Source organism: Oculina patagonica, chromosome 9 (assembly GCF_052425735.1).
Source record: "Oculina patagonica isolate OP01 chromosome 9, crgOcupat, whole genome shotgun sequence".
NCBI classification, from domain to species: Eukaryota; Metazoa; Cnidaria; class Anthozoa; order Scleractinia; family Oculinidae; genus Oculina; species Oculina patagonica.
Genome location: NC_135766.1, coordinates 9493417 through 9518942, shown reverse-complemented (window position 1 = coordinate 9518942; position 25526 = coordinate 9493417). Strand labels below are relative to the sequence as shown.

General features: G+C 32.9%; 2 protein-coding genes across 2 annotated transcripts in view; one reads left to right on the top strand and one right to left on the bottom strand.

The window, feature by feature from the left end:
* Nucleotides 1–25526, top strand: part of LOC144665657 (CUB and sushi domain-containing protein 3-like) — a 546049-nt gene that overhangs the window by 38803 nt on the left and 481720 nt on the right. The gene's annotated exons all lie outside the window — the stretch shown is intronic.
* LOC144665769 (failed axon connections homolog) lies at nucleotides 20–23561 on the bottom strand. The gene is made up of 2 exons (XM_078527065.1): nucleotides 23106–23561; nucleotides 20–1292 (listed from the first exon to the last, which is right to left on the bottom strand). Exons 1-2 carry the CDS (start codon nucleotides 23513–23515, stop codon nucleotides 863–865), a joined length of 840 nt encoding a protein of 279 aa, XP_078383191.1. The 5' UTR covers nucleotides 23516–23561; the 3' UTR covers nucleotides 20–862.

Here is a 25526-nt window from a genome sequence, read left to right as displayed (position 1 = left end):
ACAGTTTATTCGCAATCAATGTTGTTAAATTATTCTTACAAACATTTCACCTTCCTCTTTTGTCCCATCACCAACAAATTGTACAAGAAAAAGGGGAAATCTCAGTCAACACCAAAAACTACCCCTCCTGTCAAGCCTTACTCGAACGCATTCCCCTAATCGCTGATTACTACTAGTAAGTTATTTATTATATGGCCTTTTAGCGCTATTCTAAAAATATCTAAAAAACACCGAGGTGAAACTCGCTCTCGCTCTCTGTGGCTCTCTTCGTCGCTCATACTAAAGAAGTATCGGTATGCTAATATTTTTCTTTCAGTTATTGAAAAGATAGTTACATTTTGTCGGTATTTATTGTCGTTTTCGCAATTGCGCTAGTAGCTTTTACTCACAACTCAAAAAACCGTCGAACCGAGAAATGTTTTCATAATGCCCGGTCATTACAAGAAAATAATGCCCGCTCAGCAGCCAATCAGAGCGCGCGTACTATTGTAGCCATATAATAAACCTAGTTTAAGACTTAGGCTTGATCATGTGACAGGAAATAGACCTTATGCGTGATAACGTCATATGCTCAAAATTCACCACCAAGCCTCGTTTACGCCAATTATTCTCAAAGTTCTGCCACCTTCATGCAGTTTTCACGTGGGTATTCTTTTTATCTTTGCTGCTTAGGGAATTCGTTCGTGATAAAATTTGCACGTTTTCATTTCGAAAGCGAGGCTTGGTGGTGAAAAAAGCCAGTCTTACGTAAACATGCATAAGGACTATTAGTCTTTCCTTTTGTATAAAACGTAAGGTTCCTTATCATTTTATGATATCTGGATCTATCAATGAGCCAGGGAGCAAGCAGACGGAATCTTCTTTAATCAGATTTATGTTTCCTTCGTGGAATGATATCATTCCAATCTGGAAAATACATCTCCTTCATTCTCTGAGCATGCTTCTCAAGATTCTTCGCTTTAGACTTGGTGAGTTCGGCAACAAAACTTTGTGGACAGTCCCAGGATGCTGCGATGTAGGCGAAAACTGCAACGTCAGCAAGGCAAGGCTTTTCTCCAAATAGGAATTTCTTCTGGTCCAATATTGCGGATACCGCAAGCAAATCTCTCTCAGCTATCCCGTAGACATCTTGTTCTGAGTGTCGACCGATACCGTGTGACCACAGATCACGCCTGGCCTGTCTTTGTACCATGTAAAATATTAGATATCTGAGTGGCAAGATAAGAGGACCGAACAGCGTCCCTCGCACGTAGCTGGCATAGTCAGATAAAAAGCGGTAGTAAAAAAGGGCCCTAAAACAGAAAAGGCAGAAAGGGAGTTTTAAAGTAATAAGTCATAGAAGAGGCACTCTTCATGCTCAACCTTAGCTACAAAATTAAGACTGCAAGTAGTATGTACTACACTCTGAGGCAAAAATTTTTGCCACAGAGATTTAGTACATACTACTTCCAGTGCTGAATTTTTGCGCTTGATCTAAAACTGAATTTTTGCGCTGGATTACAAGCGGAGCGTTTCATAGTATTTTATTTATAAAATGCATGAAACTTATGATCAAATATAATAAAATATTATATTTGCTCCTTATCTTAACAACTGAATTTTTGCGCTGGATTACAAGCGGAGCGTTTCATAGTATTTTATTTATAAAATGCATGAAACTTATGATCAAATATAATAAAATATTATATTTGCTCCTTATCTTAACAACTGACACAAGGCTGAAAAACCAACCCTAACTCAACCCTAGGTTCAAAATAAAAAAAACTTCTTATACTCTTTTTCAAAATTTTGGATACAGTGCTTTTCAACAAGCCGAGTTTTTATGCTGTTGTTATTATCATGGTAAATCTCTTGTACTGAATATCTGTTGTGAATTATCTTCTAAAACGATTATGATTTTTGTTATTTTTGAATTCATTTTTTCTTTTTTAAGGTCGGATAATACACTGTTTAAATCATTGTAAATGTTACATAGGTATTTACTTGTTTCATTTTCTTCATTTAATAATTTTGTTAATGGCTTGCAATGTCCATCTTGTTTTAGTTTTTTTTCTAAATATACTAAAGTGTCTAGATTTTCATATACCGAATCTCCGAGTTTTGATAATTCTTTTAATGTTACGATATACTTCAGTGTGTTTATTGCGTCATCAGACATATTTTTGAATGTATCTGCTTTGAAACATATTTTCTTTAAATTTTCCATGTTTATTTTCATGTTGGTCATTTATCTATATATATAGTGTATGTTTTTATTTTTATGCGTTTTTAGTGCGTTTAAAACAAACCTCGTTGACATAATGAAAATCAAAACCTAAGACCATAAGGATATGTTTCAATACATCTTTCCGATATGTATTTTATTGCGCGTTTGTCATATCCAAAGCTGTATACCTTTTCCTCATATTTGTTAACAATTTGTTTACTCTGTCTTGTTATCTTATTTTCATTTACTAATGTGAGTTCTTTGATATCGCCCTTAACCATCTTAATCATATTAGTGTGATTTAGTATCTTGGAATTTTCGTGATTTAATTTGAAACCTTTAATAACGCACTTTTGCTTATTATCGCCATATATGAAACTGTAGTTTTTAGGGCCACCGCTTACGAAGGTACCTTTTATAACATCACCATCTAACTCATCTGTTAAATCGCCTAGCATATCGCCTGTTTCTATTGTCTTACCATTCTGGGATTCAATATACACAATACTATCGGTATCAAAATATAACACCTGTTTATCTAAATAGTCAAGTTTTTCATACAACATTAACCGTGCACTGCTGGTCGTGAAACATGCAATGTATATATTCGTATTATAGCTGTTATCAACAAACTGATCTTTGTAAGTGTAGCTCATTTGCACCATTTCTTCATTTATGAAATTCATGTTTAAATTATCTATTGTGTCATCTAGAACTACTTGGTAAAATTCATTTATATCAGTTACGTATTTACATTGATTCATGTTATTTCGTTGTCCAAATTTACCCCAAAGTGAGTTTAAACACATTTTAGCAATAGCTCGTAATCCCGAATTCTCATGTAATTCACCTAATTCAATGTCTAAATTCGTTTTGACTTTATTTCTGAATATCATTTCTTCTTTGTCATTTTTAAAATTATATTTCGTTGATTCAAGTTTTAGTTTCATGAATTTTTTAATGTATCCTTTGAATAAATCGTAAGATTCCTCCTCAAAATGCCATACTTCATATATTTTTATGATATTATAACCTTTTTCAATGGCTTTATTGACTTCATTGGTTGTCCATGTGCCTATAAATGATCGTTCATTTTCACTATGTTGGCATCTTTCTTGTTGTTTTGATTTAGCACATGATATACACAGAGGGAACATTAGCTTTTCAGCCTTTTCACATTTGATTCTCTGAGGTAGAACAGCATGATATAATTCTCTTGGAGCTAAAATTTTACATTTTATGAATCCATACCATTTTGTATCGTATTTTTCTGGTGATATTATTTTTTTAGGATGACCAATGGGATATTTTTTGTAGAACTGAACCGTAGGATATAAGGAGCAAAAGTCAACGTATTTACCACATTCGCCTTCTTTGAATTTGTACAATAATTTGGTAGCATTTGTACGCCCCCCGTAGAAAGCATCTCTAGGGTTTAGTTGCCCAACCACTTCTCTATACCAATCATTTTTATAATATTTCTGAAAACTTTTATCCTTTTTTAATTTACATTCCCACATTTCAATAAGATTGTAACCAGCAGTTGTTATTTTGTTGTTTTTATCTTGTGTTTTATTATACAAAGTACCCATATCACTTTGATTCTTATTGTTGATAACATCAGACTTGAAACAATCTGGACAACCATGCCAGAAACAACCTTGAAATTCATAAACAGTATTTGTAGATTCACAAAATCCATCTACTTTTAATTTGTTATTGATAACTTTTTCGCCACCTTCTAAGGCATGTTGAATTTTAATATTATTTTTCTTACTTATGTAATCAAGCCATGCAATACTAACTACACTATGGTTTTCTGTTTGAACAACATTATCAACCATACCTATAGTATCTTTTGTCATATAATTCCCTCTATAGATAGCCATACAAACACCGGCTATTGTAATGTATTTTAGTGGGTCAGTATTTTCCTCTTTAATGAAATCTTGCCTGAATTTTAACATACATCTTCTTAATATATCAACATCTGACCTACAGTATTCAATTAATTCTTTTTTGAAATCGAAAACATAATTTTCATTAACACGTTCATCATACCATTGTAAAAATTTCTGTCTATCATGGGTTTTCATTTGATTATACCCATAATGCTTTTTAGAAGGCATCTCTCCTATATAGTTTTGATTACAATTTTTGTTGAAATAATGTGGAAAATATCCTTTTTTCAACTCGTTTAAACCAAACGTTTTAGGAAACGATGATAATGGTTGCTGAATAAAATTTAAACTGTCGATTATTTTGATTCTTAATTGTGGAATTTCCATCATCATAATTTTTGCACCATTGTAAATACAATAAGGTTTGAAACCATTATCTATACACCATTTTAGTATAAAATGACTGTCATACCCTTTGCTATTATGAGCCAAAAGTGTATATCCTTTATATTTATCATTGAGGATTCCGTTACAAAAACTATTAATATCATTGAAGATTGATTCATTACCATTGAAATCATGGCAGATAGCTAAATTAACTTCATGTGTTCCAGTGTTTTGTGTACATTCGAAATCGAAAAATAAATATTTTTCATTATACGTTTTACATGAGTAGCAATAATCTTTTCGAGGTATGTTTTTATTTAATCTGCAAGGGTTTTTGCTATTTTTGATGCAATTTCCACCCTTACACTTGATCTTTTTCATGAAACATTTATGTTTGCTTTCACAATAGCTATTACAATTATTACACATTTTGTAACCACATTTATGTATTTTAATATATGGTTTTAGTATAATTTGATTGCATTTTAAACATTTTGCTACACTGCTACATACTGAATCATCATCTTTTTTCGATCTGTTACTAGTATGGTTTTTGAAGCAAGTATTACCATGAAAAACACGATTGCATTGATTACATGTAACGTCTTTACCATTACATTTATTTCCATCTGGAAAATATTTGAAACAAGATAGACATTTTTGGGGGCATTTGTGTTTATCACGTTTCGTGTAAGCTTTTTTGCAAGAATGGCAGTAATATGCTACATCTAAAAAAGCTGTCATTGATTTTATGACATCATAATGATTCCGTGTTTTGTATAAATAAATTTTGTCTGTTTTACCATTATTGGCTGTATATATGATTTCATTGAACTGTTCAGAATCTATGATATTAATCTCTACATCTAAATGTGATGCAAAGCTATTTACATCTTCTAAAGAATTTCCATAATCGTTAATTTCAACATTAGCATTATTATGAAGTTCTTTGGCTTGAATTTCTTGTAGTTTTCGGCTTTTATTGAACCCATCTTTCAACTGAGTTGTGGTGTAATTTTCAGGGTGTAAATTAGCATAAGCTGTTACAATGGCTCTTGCTAAGCATAATGTATCATTATTTTTTATCGTAATAATACATTGCTTTCTAGTCACTGTTTGTTTTGATAAATATAACCGTCCTTTTCCTGCAGGTATTTTAACAGATTGAATAATTATTTTGCAATTTTCTAAATCTATTTCTTTATACTCCAACGTATTGATTATATCTGAAAGTTGATTTAACTTGAAATCAGAAACTTTTAACAATTTTGTTGAGATAGGATGATCTAATTCATCATTTGAAATTACCAATCTGAATCTATCATTACCTTTTAACTGCCTTTTCTTTATTGTCATTTTAACCATTTTTTCAAATACACTGAAAACATCATTTTTATCACCAATGAAATTTTTGCGTACATTTATTTTAAATTCATTGGTAAAAGCATTAAATTTTTTATTAACTGTATTTCCGATTTCAGTTATTTTGAATAGAGGTTGGTCATTGGATGTTGAATCAAAAATACTGTCATCGAAATTAAATTCATTGAGTGCCCTGTTTAAGGTCTTATCGGTCTTATATTTTTGAATTTTATTGATTACTTTTTGTCTTGTTGAGTTTTTTACAAGATCTATCCATGTATAGCCAAGTGTCTTTGCATCCCTCAGGTAACTTTTTGATAGTTGTTTAAGAGTATTATGGGTTTTTGTTATTGGTTTAGGAGTATTTGAATGAGATTGGTATGTCTTCTTTTTTGGTATTTTACGCGAGTGGGTGGGGCTTTGATTCGGCTTCTGGGGCTCGTGTGCTTTCGGCTCGACCTTTTTGTGCTCGTGTGCTTTTGGTTCGGCTTTTAGTGATAAAATGAGTTTTATAAGGTCGGTTTTAGATAGATTGTTGAGATCAGATTCGTCCATATTAATATTGGTTGAGATATTTTTTTGTGTCATTTTTGTGTACTATATAAAATCACCAAACCTTTAAGTCCTTTTATAGTAAAAATTATTTTTGAGATTTTTTTGGTGCGTTTAAAAGATAACCAGAAATAAATATATTTTTGGTCACCTAAGGCGACAGATAACAGCAATTCATATATACTGTGCTATACAATATATAATTATATAATATTGCTTTATATGTTTTCAACTGGTATTATGTTGTATTGGTCTTCAATAGCCTTGATAACAGTATTTTTAATATGCTTCTTTGTCCTCATGTGTGAGTGCTTTCCAGCGAGCGTGTAGTCATGTTGACATGCATCACATATCCATGATTTGTTTAGCATATATCTGGTCTTGCTTTCCTTAATAGCGTTTTGTCTGTCTTCTTCATTATCGTATTTTTTATTTCGTCCCATTATATATACTATATATTATTTCCTTAAGTGTTTTTTATAGTGCGTTTGAGTGATAGATATAAACATATAATTATTTTCTTTATTAATATATATAGAATGAGTGATATTACATTAAATATCAAACACCTGCCAGAAGCTGATGAAAGCTCGAATGATATAGTCTTCATTAATAAAATGTGGTGTATTCAGAGCATCCTTGAAGCTAATATTTGTATTATTAAAATGCTATCTTCAGACCTTAACAGCAGATCTGAAATATCAAATGAAGACCAGATTGAACATACACAACTGAAACGACGACGTGGAAGGCCTCGTAAGGATCAACATATGTCTTCTCAGAAGCAATGTTTGTGATATAAATACATATTTATTCAGTCTATGGATAGATGCTGGAATCAGAAAAGTTGGTTCGTTTTTTGGTTTTGGCTTAAGTTGACATATGCAAATCAGGGCTGGAACCCCCAACGGTTTTGAAATGATTAATATTTAAAATGCTTCTTCATATGATTTTTTTAACCAATCAAAAGCTACATATTTTGATTCACAATTGTGAAACCAAAATGGAACCAAAATGGAAACCAAAATGGAAACCAAAATGGAAACAAAATGGAAACCAAAATGGAACCAAAATGGAAACCAAAATGGAAACCAAAATGGAAACAAAATGGAAACCAAAACCAAAACCAAAACCAAAATGGAAACCAAAATGGAAACCAAAATGGAAACGATTTTTTTACTCAAAACAGCTGTGCCGTGAAGTTATGTGTGTTATATATATAATGGTTTGTAATTCTGAAATCCACGATGAATTAAAAATTTTAAAAGAACCTATATGCCCTTTATGCGATCAACTATTGATAGAAGGTAACAAGGATGCTGAGCCATGCTGTAGTAAGCAGGATATGTCAAATCAAAACGGTATAAATGTTTGTATTAATTGCGGTTTGGTTCATGGTTCTATTTATTACAATGAGTTCATTGATTTTTACAAGAACAGAAATAAGATATGGCGTAAAAGCATCTATAATCGTAAATACCACATTGAGAATGTTTTAAACGATTTATGTATTAAAAATGGAGTTCAATTGTCTCATGATAATCGCGATAAAATTTATAAAATATTTCATGAGATTGATAGTATTCTTCCATCTATAAATAAACTCCGAAGACGAATGATAAGCACTAAATATATCCTCAGGCAGTTATTTAAATTGCTTGATCTTCCTTTTGAGTTTATAAAGGTTTCAAAATCGATAAAAACGCTTGAATTTTATAATCGATATTGGGCAAATATTTTAGCATTAAAATCGTCCCAGATCGCACGGATTATTTGGTAAATTTATCATCATACTTGAGCAGATACCGATCGATTATTGGACCGGTATCGCATATATAATCGTCAATGCTTTTCATTGTATTTAGGATGCTAGACGGATTATAATCGCCACTTCTCATAGCGCCTTTAATAGAGTTCAAAAGGTGTTGATAGCTTTGGTAAGCATATATGGAGTTATGAATTTTTAGTTCGAGATTCTTATGTATCATCAAAGCCTGAATCAATAATGAAATTGTTGATATTGTGATCAAAGCAATACCACCAGTCGCTATAGAGGAGGCGAATCCGCTTGATGCAAATATGATAGACAATGAATTCCCTAATAATTTCCATTTTTTGAAACGTTTAACAGCCTGCTTGTAAGCCCAACATTTTCGATGATATGTTTGATAATAAGCTTTCAATTCTATAATTTGGTCTTCAGTCAGTTCGCTTGATATATGGTTCCATGTAAATATGCATTTTCGATGTTTAGTCATATATATTAGTTATATATGATTTTTTTGTTTTATCATTTTGTCATTTTAGCATTGCGCTTGTTCTTTATTGTGTAATACAGCTTCCTAATGTTTTGAATTAATCTCTCAATAGAATCAATAATATTGCTAACCAATTTCACTGTTTTCATATAAGTGAATTAGATTAAATCGATTTATTCAAAGAATACATCGTATGTTTTATCTGAAAATTGAATTTTATGATAGATGGGCCCATTTATCGGGTATATATTTTTACTAAAACCGATTCTTTGTACAAAGTAATCTGAAGAAATTTTAATGCTAGATGTATTGATATTAAACCCAGAAAATGTTTGATCAATACTCATAACATTATTGCAAACAGCGATTCTAAATTGATCCTGTATCTTTGTATACCAGAGATTCATATATTTACCTATATAACCATCTCTAATTTGCTCTGTATATGAATCTAGATCATAATCGAGGAATAGCTTATTATGCTCCACTTTAACCCACGGAAAACTAAAGCTATCACCATCGATAAATTCAATTTTAATCCTTTTATTATCACTGGGCTTATAGTCATATTTAAATCCCATATAAAAAGTCCAGTTATCAGCGTGAGTGATATTTGTATTTAAATTAATTTTAAAAACACCAAAAAAACCATTCTTCGGATCAAAATCTGCTAACAATTTTGTGGGATTAAAGACAAGATTATCATTTAATCCAGACAATACAGCTCCGTTGCTATCTGACATGATGAAATTTGATGGATCTAATAAATCAAAAAAGTATTCAAACACCTCATTATAATAACTTTTGGGTTGGAGTGATAATATTTTTGTTTCAAGATAGGCCTTAAGATTATCATTGAAGCTATTCAGTTGTTTATAATTGACGGCTTGGCTATCACTATTTCCCTCTAAAACGCCATAAATAGCTTTATTATCCATATTGATGGCTGTGTTGAAATTAATTTGGTCATTAGCTATATAATATATTTGATCATAAATACTTGGTTCGACATTGGATTGATGGCCAGATATACCATAAACAGTAAAATATGTTTGTAGTTTTTGATCATAAGAGCTTCCAGGCATATTTTTCATGACTATATCAATATATAGGTAATTATTCCCAATGTTTTGACTTTTTGTGAATTGACTTATTAACCTGATATACTTTTGTGTTTTAAACGTTTTTCTGCTAACGTTATGAATAGTTTCTATGGATGATGTGCCATATATTTCCAAACTGTCAGGGTCAATATCATCACTAACCCACATAATCTCAAGAACAGCAGTATATTGATCATTGGTCAATAAATACAGATTTAGTCCAATTCTTGAACTGTAATAGCCTTTAGAATTGTCAAGCAATAATTTCATGTCAACAACCTTTTTATTTACCTTATGTGGTGAATTTTGAAAGGTTACAACATTCCCCAATTCGACATCATCTTCTTGACTCACTTGTGCATTGGGATCATCCATTATATATTTGAATTTATTTTCACCATTAGCTGATTGAACATGACTTTCACCAACATAATCAAGCATGTATTTTTTGTTTACAGCGTCTGTATCATTGCTTGGGTCTTTTAGATGTGTTATATTATACCCACCCATATCGAGATTTGCCTGCATCATGTTACTACCGTGAATATTGAGCCTATTTTGTATGTTTTGAGCTAAACCATTACCAACAACCTTCGTTAAAAAAGTACTGTCGGCATATATTTTGGAAGCCTTGCTCTGAAGGGTATTAGCTAAAATAGCACCTGTTTTCTTCGTTAGAAAAGTATTGTCGGCATATGTTTTATCGGCTTTAAGCGCGTCTCTGGAGTCAATATATTCTTTATTCATTACGTTTGACATATTGCTGTATCCTTGATCAAAATTCGGAACATTTATTATGCTGTTAAACGTTTGTTCGTTATTGATACTAAGATCGGCTTTATTTTGTATTTTACTATCTATTTTTTGTTCAAGGTTGGTGTCCATTAAATCAACGTATTCTTTCGATACTAGACTTGTTTTTTGGTACAATCCGTCATAGTACGGTGCACTGTTGTTTATCGTTGCTTGGTTGGCATCGAAATCGTTTCCAGCAACATCTTTTGTCAAACAATTCAATTTAAGATATCCTTTGTTGACACCTGAAGACAAATCAAGAGCATACGAATCGTAATCGGCGTCGATGGCTACATCGGATTGAGTCTTTAACCTGAATATCTTTTTGTTATCCATATCGAAATCAGCTCCCAGTTGTTTAAAACCAATTGCAGGTTTTGCACTTTGAGAATATTTGGTATGCATAAAATCATTTTCGTCATTAATGTAACCCATTTTATGTTAATATGTTAGATTAAATCTTCTCATCGAAATTTTTTGTTATGAATTTACGTGGTTTATCAATATATAAAAAGCTGAATGGGTCTTTAGTTGCTTGCTCGTATAGCTCTTTTGGAATACTGTTTTCACGGCATATCAGTGCCCTCTCATTAGCACTTGGGAATTCGTAAATACAGAAATGCGAACAGTTAAGTCTTATGTCTTTTTTCGTTTTAAAATAGCTTTGAGACAAATATATCACGCTACAGTTTTTATGTCTCCCTTGTATAAAATAATCGATTAATGGTTTTTGATTTTTATCACAAACATAATCGTCAAATATCACGAGCTTTTGATTATCATCATTTAGTTTAGAAACAGGAATTATTTGGTCGTTACTAGCTTCAATAATGTTATAACCAGCTTCATCGCTTATTGGTTGGAACACATTGATAAGATTCTGGTATTTAGACTGATCTAAATTTTTTGCATATAAATATATTTTATCGAAATATAATAAATTGTAAATCATATGCATTAAAGTATTAGTCTTTCCCATATTACTCGGAGCGCAAAGTAGCATACGAAAACATTGATTTGGCATGAAATCGTATACTTGTTTAAAGTTCGAGACTATATCGTCTTCAGTGTCATAATTTGGTATTTTCATATTATATATATCAGTTATATAATATGAAAGACGCCTGAAAGACTGATGAAAGACCGATGAAAGACTTCTGGAAGACCGATGAAAGACTGATGAAAGACTTCTGGAAGACTGATGAAAGACTGATAATAATCTACACTAATATATATAAATGAGTCTATTAGCTTGGCAAAAAATTGCTGATCAAAAAGAAGAAGTTGAAAATCAAATCAAGAATATTAATAATCAAATAATGTCTTCAAAATTGGCAGATGAATTAGGCCAAATCAAATTCACAAAAATGTTTAAACCAGTAACATCTCGTCTCGATACACAAATTGAAGCAACTAAAAAGTTGAATAATAAAGGGTTAAAAGAGCTTGACCCTCTTCCAGAATTTCCAATTGATGAAGATGAGGATGAAGATGAAATGCCAAATTATCCACCCCCGACACCCATTGATGAAGCTCAAACAGAAGATGAATATGAAATGCCCGATTTTGATCCACCGCCACCCATTGATGAAGCTCAAACAGAAGATGAAGATGAAATGCCCGATTTTGATCCACCACCCTCAATAGAACAGAAGAGAAAAAAATGGGACACAAGTGCTAATCAAAAGGAGTTAGATCGTCAAAGGGAATCTCTCGCCGAAGAAAGGCGTCAGGTTAGTGTTTTATTAGGCAAACTGAAGAAAAGTGGTAAAAATATGATCAAATCTGGTAAATACAAAGGAAAATCATATAATGACCTGTTGGAAATAGATGAAGATTTTACAAACCAAATTGATAGAATTGAAAACCAGTTGTTATTAACTAAGCATAAAATACAACGTATGGAGTACAAACGGGTTCCTTTCTCAGCTTCGGATTTACAGGAAAAATCAAAAAAATTGAAAAAGACCCCCAAAAAAACTAAATATAAAAAAAAACCAACTATAGAGGAATCATTATTTGATAAGATAGATGCTATGAGAAGGGACACAGCGCCTGATTCTGATAGAGAAGACGATGAATGGGAAGGTGGCGGTCTAGCCCATAATTATAAGGCTATTTATTACAGAGACCCTGAAAAACTTATTGAAAAACTGGATGTAATTTGCGGAAGCATTAACGCTGGAAATTCAAGTAATGAAGTAAGAAATCAAGGTGTTACAATATTGGACGAACTGTTAAGAGTGAAAAGAATTACAAAGCGTCTATATGAAAAAATTTATAACAATTATTTTATCTAATTTAAATATATATAATGGAGAAACATTTGATACTTAGTTCATTTAGGGCAAAAAGACAAGCCAATAATTATAATCAGAAAGCACATGATTTTACAATTTATCTTGACCAGCCTTTATTCCTTGATCCAAATAAAAATTATGAGATGGCACTAGACGAAATAATCAGTATGACGTATAGCTGGTATAATATTTCGGCTTCATTCACCAATAATAAGATTAGATATCGAAAAACAACAGGTAGTGATACAAGTTTTAAAAATGTTGAATTTCCTAATGGCATGTATTCATATAGTGATATTGATACTTTTTTAAAAAATACAACTGGTAAAGATGGCGATGATTATCCATTTTTAGTTACGTTTGATTTATCATTATTTAGAACAATAATAACCATACAGCCAAATTATGAATTAGATCTATCTGTATCAGACTTTAATATGATACTGGGTTTTGATAAGAAAATTTTAACTTCAGGTAGTAATATAAGTGACAAAATACCTGATTTAACAAGGAGCGTTGATATGATATGTATTCATTGCGATTTGACTAAAAGATCCTTGACAGATGAATCAAGAGACGTTTTATTTTGTTTTAGTATTATAGCACAAGGAATTCGTAGGTCATTTCCTTTCACTCTTGAACCGAGAAGATTGAAATTTTCTCCAATTAATAAAAATAGCATTGATTCAATTCGAATATATATAACCGATTCGTATAATCGTCCCATTGATTTAAATGAAATCGATACGGCGTTTCATATCGTTATCAAAGAGGTGAATTAATCTAAACTAATAATATAAAATGAATCGAGTATACGAATGGTCAAAATTTTATAACCCTAAAAAAGGTTTATATCAATATCGCCATAAAGGATCAGGTTTAATAACTAATGATTTATCAAATATCGGACAATATGCTAAAAAAATGATAAAAGATATCAATAAATCACCAATAATCAAAGCACAAAAGAAAAGTTTAAAAACCGTGTTAAATAGAAGTGAAAAAGCTGGGGATCTTATTTTAAAACGATTAGCACAATTGAAGTAAATTATATAATCTAATAATATAAATGAGTTTCAGAAGCATAGAAAATGTTGAAAAAGTTGATTATCTCCGATTCAATCTGCAAACACCTATTATTCGACCTGCAAATGGGCTATATCAGGAAAAAACAGGGTATATATTCAATATGACTGATAGGTCTAGTTGGTTTGATTGGTATAATGGGTATTTTATCGTGAAATATAAACTTGAGAAAAAGGCTGATGGATCGAACATTGCGGTCAATGCTCTAGAAACACCTGCGCTAACGTCAACGATAAATGATAGTACCAGTATTATAAATCACATTATGATAACTTCAGGAGGTAAAAAACCTTACGATGGTAATGACTTGCATAAAATCTGTTTCATAAAAGGATTGCTTGAATTCTCTGATGACTATAGTCGTACAGTAGCTACCAATTTCAATTGGTATCTCGACGATAGAGCTGTATTAGCGGGCAATTTAACAACAGCCCCAAAAGTAGGAGCAATTAAAAGAGCTGAATTGTGTTCACAATCAAAAGACGTATACGCAATAATTCCGTTAAATAGGTTTTCAATTTTTCAAGAACTCCGCGATAAAATGATACCACCTATGCAAATCGAACTAAACATAACACTAAATGATGATAGAGAATTTATTTATAGAGTTGATGGGGATGAAACACGGTATGTTGTTCTAGATTTTCAGTTATGGTTACCACGTTTGAACTTTACATCAGCAGGACAAAAATTAGTGAATAGTAGTTTTTTAACAGCAACAAAATGGACATATTTAAGAGAATTTATTAAACATTCATCGCCAACAAATGCTATTTCCGGAATATATCAAATTACACCAGCTATTAAAAATGCAAAACATGTTTTTGTATATCTACAAAGAAACAAGTCAAATAATGAATTAGAAAATCCCTTTATTTTTGATACTTTTAAAATAAATGCGGGTGATAATGCATGTACACTATCTACCTGTCGATTGCAACTTGGAAATTCATATTTTACTCCAGAACTAGAGTATGATTGTGATTTTAAACCAAGATTATATAATGACATTCAAGAATATGCATTTAGAACCAACGACTACAATACAGGAACTCAGTTAAATTTACAAAATTATTCTGAATTATTTCCTGTTATCTATTTCGATTTAAGAAATCATAAGGAATCGGTTACCGATGATCCAAAACAGTTATTGTTTCATTACAGATTGAATGTACAAGCTACTGACGATTACATGATATACGCTGTAGTTCTTTATGAAGAAAAAATTGTAATTGACAAAATTGGGAATGAACTTATTTTTATGTAATATTTAATCTAACACTATTATATATAGAGCAAGACTATGAGCACAAAATATATTTCAACATATATTCCTTTAACAGAAGGCCAAATGAAAAAGCTAGCCAGAGCAATCAAAAATTCAAGTGAAGTGAGTTTATTGATTGATAAGCATCAGATCAAAAAGAAGGGTAATACTGAGTTATACCTTACAGAAAGACAAATAACACGGTATAATAAACTAAAAAGTAAGGGTAAAGGGATTACATTGATTTTATCTAAAACACAAATAAGTAAAATGCGAAAGGTGATTGGAAAAGGAATTCAAGTCACTCCTGATAATCAAGGAGGTACAGGAATGCAAATAGAATACCCTTATTATCCATCACCAAACATTAGAAAACAAAGATCAAAAAACGGTGGTAAAATTAAACTACCAAGTAAGAAAGATGTATTATCTTACAGATCTCCTCCAGTAATAGGATCATATGATAAATTTCTTAGAACAGGTGGATTAGTGCTTCCAAAAAAAAAAAATCTTAAAACCGAAAAGAAAGTAAGAAAGCCTGCATTTGTCAAAAAGCCTCTGAGTAATATTGATCTCCTGAGATGGTGTAAGTATTTGGGAATTAATATCACAGGGATATACAGCAGAGACCAACACATGCCTAAAACACATAGCCCGTGTATAATCAATTTAGACAGATATAAAGGTGTCGGTACTCATTGGACTTGTTGCGTCCCTGCTCATAAGAAAGAAACATTGTGGTATTTTGATAGTTTTGGAATGCCTTACCCCAATGAATTTAAAATGAGAGCAGAGACTGATGGAATAAAACAAGTTTTGTATAATAACACACAATATCAACATATTGATTCGGTTCTTTGTGGCTATTATTGTATTTATTTCCTGCATCAAGCATTGGTGTACGATAAAAAGTATCACGATATATTAATGCCATTATCAATGTCTGATACGATGTACAATGAACGTTTTATAAGCAATTATTTCAAAAATATGTAATCATATTATATATAAAATGGTAAAATCGTTTTGCGTACGTGAAAAAATACAAACTAATTCAGTTCCTGGTTCTGAAAAATATGTGAGAACAAAAAACAATCGTTTAATGCTCAAATCGAAATGCGTTTCTTGTGGTATTACTAAAACTCGTTTTGTGAGTGAGAAAAAGGGGCGAGGAGTTGGTGAAACGATTAACAAAAAGGTCGGCGAAAAGATTCCAGGATTTCAACAAGCTCAAGACGTTGCAAGCTTCATAATAGGTATTACTGGTGGTGATAAGGATTTATTTAAAAAGTATTGGTCGGGTGATATCGCAAAAGGTGCCTTCAACACGAAAAACGGATTATTCTCAAAGAAATTCTGGACATCTCCAAGTGAGCATCAAGATCCGTCATGCTCTGGAACCGTTTGGGATAAAAAAGCAGGAAAATGGAGGAATAAATACTGTGATTAATATCTAACATATATATAATGTGTGAATCATACTGCGTTTCATGTAAGAAAAAAACAAATTCAATAAATAAAAAGAAGACAAAATCAAAAAACGGAAAAAATATTGAAAAATCAACATGCTCAATCTGTAAAAACAAAAAGAGTAAATTCATCAAAGGTGAAGGTATCGATATTCATAAAGCTATTCTGAAAGTAGCACCCAAAAAGGGGTTTGTTATACCAGGCCATAAATATACCGGTCCGGGTAATCCTCTTGAAAAACAGGTAAAATGGGATCCAAATACAGGTAAAATACTAAAAATATATCAGTCACCAACTGGTAAAACAGATGCTGTATCGATGCAACATGATGTAGATTACAGCGTCTGTGCAAATAAACCCTCAAAAGATCAGGTTAAATGCAAAAACGAAGCTGATAAAAAGATGGTAAAAGCCCTTGATGCTATCCCATGGAAAGACAGACAATGGGGTCATGCTATTGCAAGGAACACTATTGCTACCAAGGCTAAAGTAGGTATGGGTGTAAAACAAAAGAAGACAAAAAACGGAAAACGGCGTTGAGTAAAAATGATTGGTCTCAACAATTAGCCGATGAGTTACATAAGCCAATCAGACGAAAATTTAAAACTAGAAGAGTAATATCAAATGGAATTGACGACATATGGTCTGCTGATTTAGTTTTTATGGATAAACTTTCAAAATGGAATAAAGGTTATAAATATCTATTGACTATAATTGACGTATTCAGTAAATCCGCTTGGGCTATACAATTGAAAGATAAGAAAGGTGCATCAATAACTAACGCTTTCAACAATATTGTCATTAATGACAAGCGTAAACCTGAATATCTCTGGGTCGATAAGGGATCTGAATTTTATAACAAAACATTCAAGGAATGGCTAAAGCAAAATGATATTAACATGTATTCTACTTTTAATGAAGGTAAAGCTGTTGTTATTGAGAGATTTAATAGAACTTTGAAAAATAAAATGTACAAACAGTTTACTATTCAAGGTAATACACAGTATCTTGAAATGCTACCAAAAATAGTAAAAGAATATAATAATACAAAACATAGCTCTATCAAAATGACACCCATAGAAGCTTCAAATAAAAAAAATGAAGGAACTGTTTACTTTAACCTATACGGTGATATGAAAACATCAAAACAGAGACCGAAATTCAAAATAGGTGACAAGGTCCGAATATCTAAGTATAAACGAATTGTTTTCGATAAGGGTTATACACCGAATTGGAGTGAAGAAATGTTCGTAATTACTAAGATCCAACATACTAATCCCATTACATACAAATTGAAAGATCTCAATAATGAAGACATACAAGGAAGCTTTTATGAACCTGAATTATTAAAAGCAAAACAGGATGTATTCAGAATTGATAAAGTGATCCGTAGAGATTATAAGAAAAAACAAGCTTTAGTTAAGTGGAAAGGATACAGTGATGACTTCAACAGTTGGATTCCAATCAAGGATTTAAAAGATATATAAACAATTTTTAATTTTATTTATGGAGTATATGTTAAGAGTGCCTTAAAATCAATTATCAAGTATTACACATGCAAATAAAAATATTAAGTATAATATTTTTATAAATCAGTATTTGATTACAAAAAATATTTTAGGACATACATTCATTTTAAAAAAACATTGAATTTATCAACAACTAATTTTTCATCCAATTGATCTTCATTATAAAAAAAGGTATCAATATTTATAATACTACAGCCGTTATCAAAAAGCATTTCGACAATATCTAAATTAAACAAATTTGATATTACGTAATTAGTATCTTTATAATTATCAAAATATGCTTCAATATAATCAGCCCATGGGTTAGCACCACCATCCATAACAACTACACTCTTTGGCTGATTAAATACCATGTGCTTGAAATTAAATTCATCTTCTAAGATTTTAGCAATTATTTTAATATCATTCGATCTATCATTTTTATCCGAGGTTAAACCGATTATAAATCTTTTATCATTCATATATATATATATTACAAAGAGATTTTATTTTTATATGGTTTTATGCGTTTTTTCCTTAAGGGCGATATCAAAGAACACATATAATGATTTTAAATTATATTTTAAATTAGTATGAATATTACTGATATAACTTTTAGTAAAAAACGCATAAAACCATATAAAAATTTCTAAAGTATATATATATATAAATGGTTGAAGTCCGGAGATATTTTACTGAAAAGGACAAAATGGATGCAAAAAGAAGATCGAAAAGAGTATATGCTTCTAAAAAGGAATGGTTTTGTGTTATTTGTAATAATTATAACTATAAACTAGCCGGTAAATGGAGACATCTTTTAACACAAAAGCATATTAATAACAGCATCATTTACAACAAAAAATCATCTTCTTTATCTCTGTGAACAGCGACAAACCCTTCTCAAATCCCTCCTCTACAGTATCCAAATCCATTGTAGATAAATTCTGTTTAAATTCATCAAGCTTCATATTAATATCAACTTTTGGTGTCTGATACAGCTCCAAACATATCTGATAAGACTCTGATATCACCTCGGTTGCATGTATTATTTTCTCTTCCAATTGCGCTTGTGTGTAAACCATGGTGAAATAACTGCTTCTAAAACCCAACCAACTTTGAAACCAATTCGGAAAAATTATACATTTAAGAAACAATTTTGGACAAAAAAATGAAAGCTCTGATTGGCTGAAAAAATCAAAAAGTAAATATTATTGTGTTGCTATATATAGTTGCCAAAATAGAAAATGCTTTTTGAATTTTCTTATGACCTTGGATAAGAAGTATTTAATTATTAATAATATGATAACAGTGGGAACCAAATCTGATTTTTGCATATGAAAAGGCAAGCAGGAATAAAAGAGTTGATTTTAAACGCACTGAATTTTTAAAAAAGAGTATAAGAGATTTTTTTATTTTGATTAAAGGGTTTAGCAAGGGTTGGTTCTGTGATTTGATTCTAAGATTTAGTTCTATTTTTGATTCTATTTTTTGAATCCATTTTTCAAATCCATTTTTGGATCCAGTTTTAAATCCATTTTTGGATCCAGTTTTAAATCCATTTTTGGATCCAATTTTAAATCCATTTTTGGATCCAGTTTTAGAAGATAATTCACAACAGATATTCAGTACAAGAGATTTACCATGATAATAACAACAGCATAAAAACTCGGCTTGTTTAAAAGCACTGTATCCAAAATTTTGAAAAAGAGTATAAGAAGTTTTTTTTATTTTGAACCTAGGGTTGAGTTAGGGTTGGTTTTTCAGCCTTGTGTCAGTTGTTAAGATAAGGAGCAAATATAATATTTTATTATATTTGATCATAAGTTTCATGCATTTTATAAATAAAATACTATGAAACGCTCCGCTTGTAATCCAGCGCAAAAATTCAGTTGTTAAGATAAGGAGCAAATATAATATTTTATTATATTTGATCATAAGTTTCATGCATTTTATAAATAAAATACTATGAAACGCTCCGCTTGTAATCCAGCGCAAAAATTCAGTTTTAGATCAAGCGCAAAAATTCAGCACTGGAAGTAGTATGTACTAAATCTCTGTGGCAAAAATTTTTGCCTCAGAGTGTAGTACATACTACTACTGCACGCACTCTTTCTGCAATGGTTTCTTCGCGATGAGCACTCGTAGCGTTGTGAGTTGAAGTAGTGCGCCATTACGTTGCGTTTAGTGGTCATTATCTGGAAATAATTAATTAACTCAACACCATTTTTTCATCTGGTAGATACTTGCGAATTTAAGGACAAACCACCATTCTCGGATGCCTGGAGGCACTAAGAGGGGCCGAGGACATTCGAAACTACCTGGGGTGGGGGAAGAAATCGGTGAAGAAATGTCGGGACAAAAGCGAGGGGCCCGAGCCTGGGGAAAGAGTCCCACCACACTAGTTCCAAATAGCCCCCTACCTCCTGATTATGCAGAAAAAATATGAGTTAACCCAGTTTAGCGTCTTTTTCATGTGTTGTCTTAAACCGCGATTGGTTGTGGTATTGCCCGTATCAAGAAAATTGGCTCAACTTTGATAACATTAGGCTTTGTTTTACGACCTAAAAAAGACCCTATATGGCCATTTTTGAACAAAGTTTTAAAAGGGGGATTTCATGTTCAAAGGCTTGGTTTGCGTCTTCACAAGTGTGAGTAAAAAGTTTAGCACGATCTCGAGTTTAAAGCGTGGGTTCGCGTCTTCACAAGTATGAACAATGAGTAAAGCGAGGCTCCCTGTTCAGTATTGTCATCCGGCAGAGGTGGGCCTATATCCGGGGTGGGAGCGGGGCTTATAATCGGATTTACTTTTTTTTTCAGGTAGATGGGTCTATAACCGGGGGAAAGCTTTTAAGCGGGGGGGGGGGGGGGGGGGGGGCTCTTAACCGGAATTTTACGGTATGGTGGCTTGTACATGTTTACCTGTGCGACGCATTTCGTCATATTTCTATGTGATCGTTTGTACCGTGCACCAAAAAAAATAATGCACACAGTAAATACCACTTGGTTAAAGATAAAATCAGTCAGTCGACACTTCTAACCCCCGGGGGTACTCCCATATGTGGCCTATAGAGGTATGTGCCGCCCGATAGGGTATGGTTTTTGAGGTTCTCGGTCCTTAAAATAGGGTATCATTTTTGCTCCTTTTAGCAATGAGTTCCCTGTGTGATCCTTAGACAGGGTACCTAAATTCTATTAGCTAAAATAAACGCCCAGCTAAACGAAAACAAAGGTATCTTAAAACTGAATTTTCTGTTCATTTATGTGTTTGCTCCTTTTGGCAATGAGTTCCCTGTGAGATCCTTAGATAGGGTACCTAAATTCTATTAGCTAAAATAAAACTGAATTTTCTTTTCATGTATTAGTAAAGCGATTTTATAAAGATTCGTGTCTTGCCGTGCGCGGTTAGCCGTTATTTGGGTCGTCATGGAACGCTTCTCCTCCCCTTGAATAGGATGTCATTTTTCGGTCTTGGGCCTTAAAAAAAGAAAACAATTTTCGCTTTCTTTATCCTTAAATAGGGTCAGGGTTTAAGAACCTTGGTGGCACACCCCTATCCGAAATTTATGGGAGTACCCACCCCCCCAGGGGGGGGGGGGGGGGGGCTTCTAACCTAAGAAAAAAGCTCAGAAAATTTTAAAGTTTTGATTTTTTTTCTGAATCTTTTTTTCCCGATCATCTGGAAGTCTAGATCTATTCATTGTGTTGTTGTTTTTGTATGTATGCCCTAAGTATGCCCTACTACCGCCAACAACGAAACAACAAGCCACTAACTGTCCTTGGGTATCCGAGGACACATGTGAGGACGAGGACATACGTGACGGGTGAATTAGTGTTTTCCTGGTATAAAGCAGCTATTTAATTTTCATAACAGCTTTGATGCACGTCAATAGAACGTCTCTACTTTGATGTAAATAATAATCAGTTTGTAGCTCAATGGACAAACACGAGCCACGAGCGAGCCATTTAAGTTGCACAATCGAATTAAATTCCTGCTGTTAGAATGGAGTGAAATTTTTGTTGTGACTTACACACTATATTTACCCTATCGGACATTTGACCCAATATTAATTTTCAAGGCTCCTAGCTGTGAATTACAATCACATCACAGTCATGATACAGTCAGTTCATTGAAAATTATAAATGGCACATTCAAAGGCCTTTGCGGTTTATAAATCGTAAGATATCTATCTTTGGAATTTATAGATCACTATTCCCTAGTTCTATCGGTGTTCCACATTTAACGTACATTGATACACCTGATTTAAGAATCGTTGACCCATGAGAAAGCATAAACCATGAACGATGCGACCCAAATGTTACTGGGAAATCGGGAAAAAATGATCGTCGTCTGTGACAGTAAACATGATAATAAGACAGGTTGCATAAATCATGCCCTCAAAGCTTTCAAAGAAAGAAAATATCTTGATTATCAACAAACGAACATTAAGTACTACGCTTACCAAGACTATGCCATTGAGTCATATCGTTTATGGTTTATGCCTTTCACAGGGTCAACGTTTTTCAATTAGGGTTTTCTGGGCTTTGAGGCATTCAGTTATTAACATATGTGAATCAAAGAGCGTGTCAATATGATTATAACAGAAACACCAAAGTCAACCATAGTAAAGAAGTTTTTACACCTGCACGAAACCTTAAACTAGCAAAACGCTTATCTGTAGAAGAATGTGGCGGTAAGAATCATCATTAAGAAGACAGCTCAGCAAATGGCTTAAAATGACATAAAACTACATGGCGTTATATTTTTTCGTATAAGTATTATGCAACATACGCTAATTAAATTAGCATTATTATTATTATTTTTTTTTTTATTTTCAGGCACATTCTGGAGAGCATGCCCCGGACCCTTGAAAGTTACTATAGCTACAACAAATCCTAAACGCTACACTTACCAATAAGTGTTTTCCTCCAACATTGTACGGACGCTGTGAGCAATGGCTTTTTCTGCGGCGCTTAAATGAGAATCGACATCCACGTGGAATTCTTTTTTCAAAAACTCGATGCAAAAGTTAGAATCAGCGATTTCTTGCCCGTTGAACTCAATCCAAGGTACCTTCCCCTTCTTGGAAAACTTCAAACCATAATCATTTCCGTACTGGATCTCTGTCATGCGAAGGAACGTTTCCAACTTGATACAAGGCGGAGAAGGGTTCACCGTTAATTCCGTTGGAGCGAACTGGTGTAGGACGACTGTACCAGGCTTGAAGTGTCTCTTGTTTCTTTTTCCTTGGAATTTCTTTACGAGGAGATAGATGACAACAAATGCAACTACAGCAATGACAGCATACGCGGATATCTGCATGGTTACAAATTCGAGTTACAGTACGTGTTGTACAGAAATGTACCTGTGTACTAGTCACCTTAACTCCAGTCTGTCACGCAACGACACAATGTTTAGTTTATTTGCATCTGCTGAGTCATGCTCTGGGTTCTGCGACATCTGGAGCGGGAATACCAAGAACGGACAACGGACGGTGGAACGGTTAAATATTATTTACTTATCTGCCCCCTATCTCCATGGAGATAACAATGGAAAAATGGAACGCTGGATATGAATTGGGAAAATGCGTTCTTTGAAAAAAGGTTTTGTTCGTTTTTGATATAAATCAAAGCTTGTGATATATATTATAATCTGTTATAATAAACTGTTTGTTTGTTACTTGTTGTTTTGACTGTGTTGCTTGATATATCGGTGCTGGGATTTTTTTTATACGTACTTGGGTGCATTGTAAATTCGAAACCATTTAACTACAGAAGCTATGAATTTCAAATATTATAGACAATAAAAAGATAAACAATTTCTCAAAGTTTCAGGTCTGTGCGGTGTACCATTCGCGATTTATTCGCGAGTTATTCGCCGTGATGTCAGAGAAACCATCTGGAACTCAATTCTGTTCATAGCGGCAACCTTTGACTCATGAGCTAGTACCGTTTCACATAAACACCACTTGTTATATCTGAAATGTTCAATCTGCTGAAAATGGGAAGGAAAGGCCTTTTTCAAACAAAACAGCTTTGTCACGGCACTCTCAGCTTGATGTCACATACGACGGAGAACTCAAATATCCAAAGCGCTCTGTTTAAAAAACGAATGACACTATCGATCTGGAAATTTGCAAAAAGATATATTTTTAGTTTACCTTACGTCTAATGACAACGGAAATTTAGTAGGCCTAGTTAATTTTGATTTCAGAATTTTATGACCAGTGATGACGTAACATGAAAACCGAGAATTCTTTAGAAAAGTAATTTGGCGCAAACATTTCTACAGTGTTTTCTGAATCAAAGTTTGGACCCCACCAATCAAAAATTCCTATATCCGCCCTCTGAACTTAACTTTTTCCGGAAAAAAATAGCGTTCGTTTTACCGCGTGTACTTTTATTGGGGTCATTACATCCATTGGATCCACCGAACGATCGTACACGCCTGATAAGTCCAATGAATGTTTTAATTTTTTTGGGTTTCTATTCCACAGTTATTCCATACGTTAAAACTTTACTTAAGCCGGGAAAAAATTAGCGTTTCTTTTACTGCGTGTACGTTTATTAGGGTCATTACATCCATTGGATCCACCGAACGATCGTATACACCTGATAGGTCCAAGGACTTTCTTAAACGGCGCAAATCCGAGAATGGAATTGATCCAATTGTAATGAAAACCCATCACTCAGTTAGGAACGGAAAAATCAACCTGGGATCATGGAATTTACCGACCAAGCACACGGGACATCGATTTAATGTGAACTTCAAACTGATATTATCATGTGTCAGGTGGCTTGCAGTTCTGTCGCTGCATAGGAGGCAATTAACAACACTTATTCAAAACTGTGTGTGTAGTCAGTGCCAATTTTGTCTCTGATATCATCAGTTCAACTGTTCATACCTATGTCGCATAGTCAGTATCCAACCGTGGAATACTGACTTCTATTAAGGTTATCTAATACACACACCTTTATCTTTTAACTTTCAGAAAAAAAAAATGATGAATTGAAGCAATCAGGTCAGGCCCAGTCCAGGGGGTACTCTAGTGTACTATACGGGTAGGTTTCGCCGAAAAGAGGATTTTTTCAGGCTCTATTAATATAACAGGGTACGAATTCATGAGCTGGAGTTGGTAGAGAAAACTGCATTAAGTCCGGGAGCTACGAGCACAGAAATGACGATTTGCACTTCAAGAGTACTGAAAAGGTTTTAACTTAATTAAATTCTCATTTTGCAGACCTGCAGACAGCGGTGCCTGAACCCTTCGGTCCCTTTATTTCTTACACAAATTACAATAGGCTCCAATATCGTGCATGGCTCAGAAGTGCTG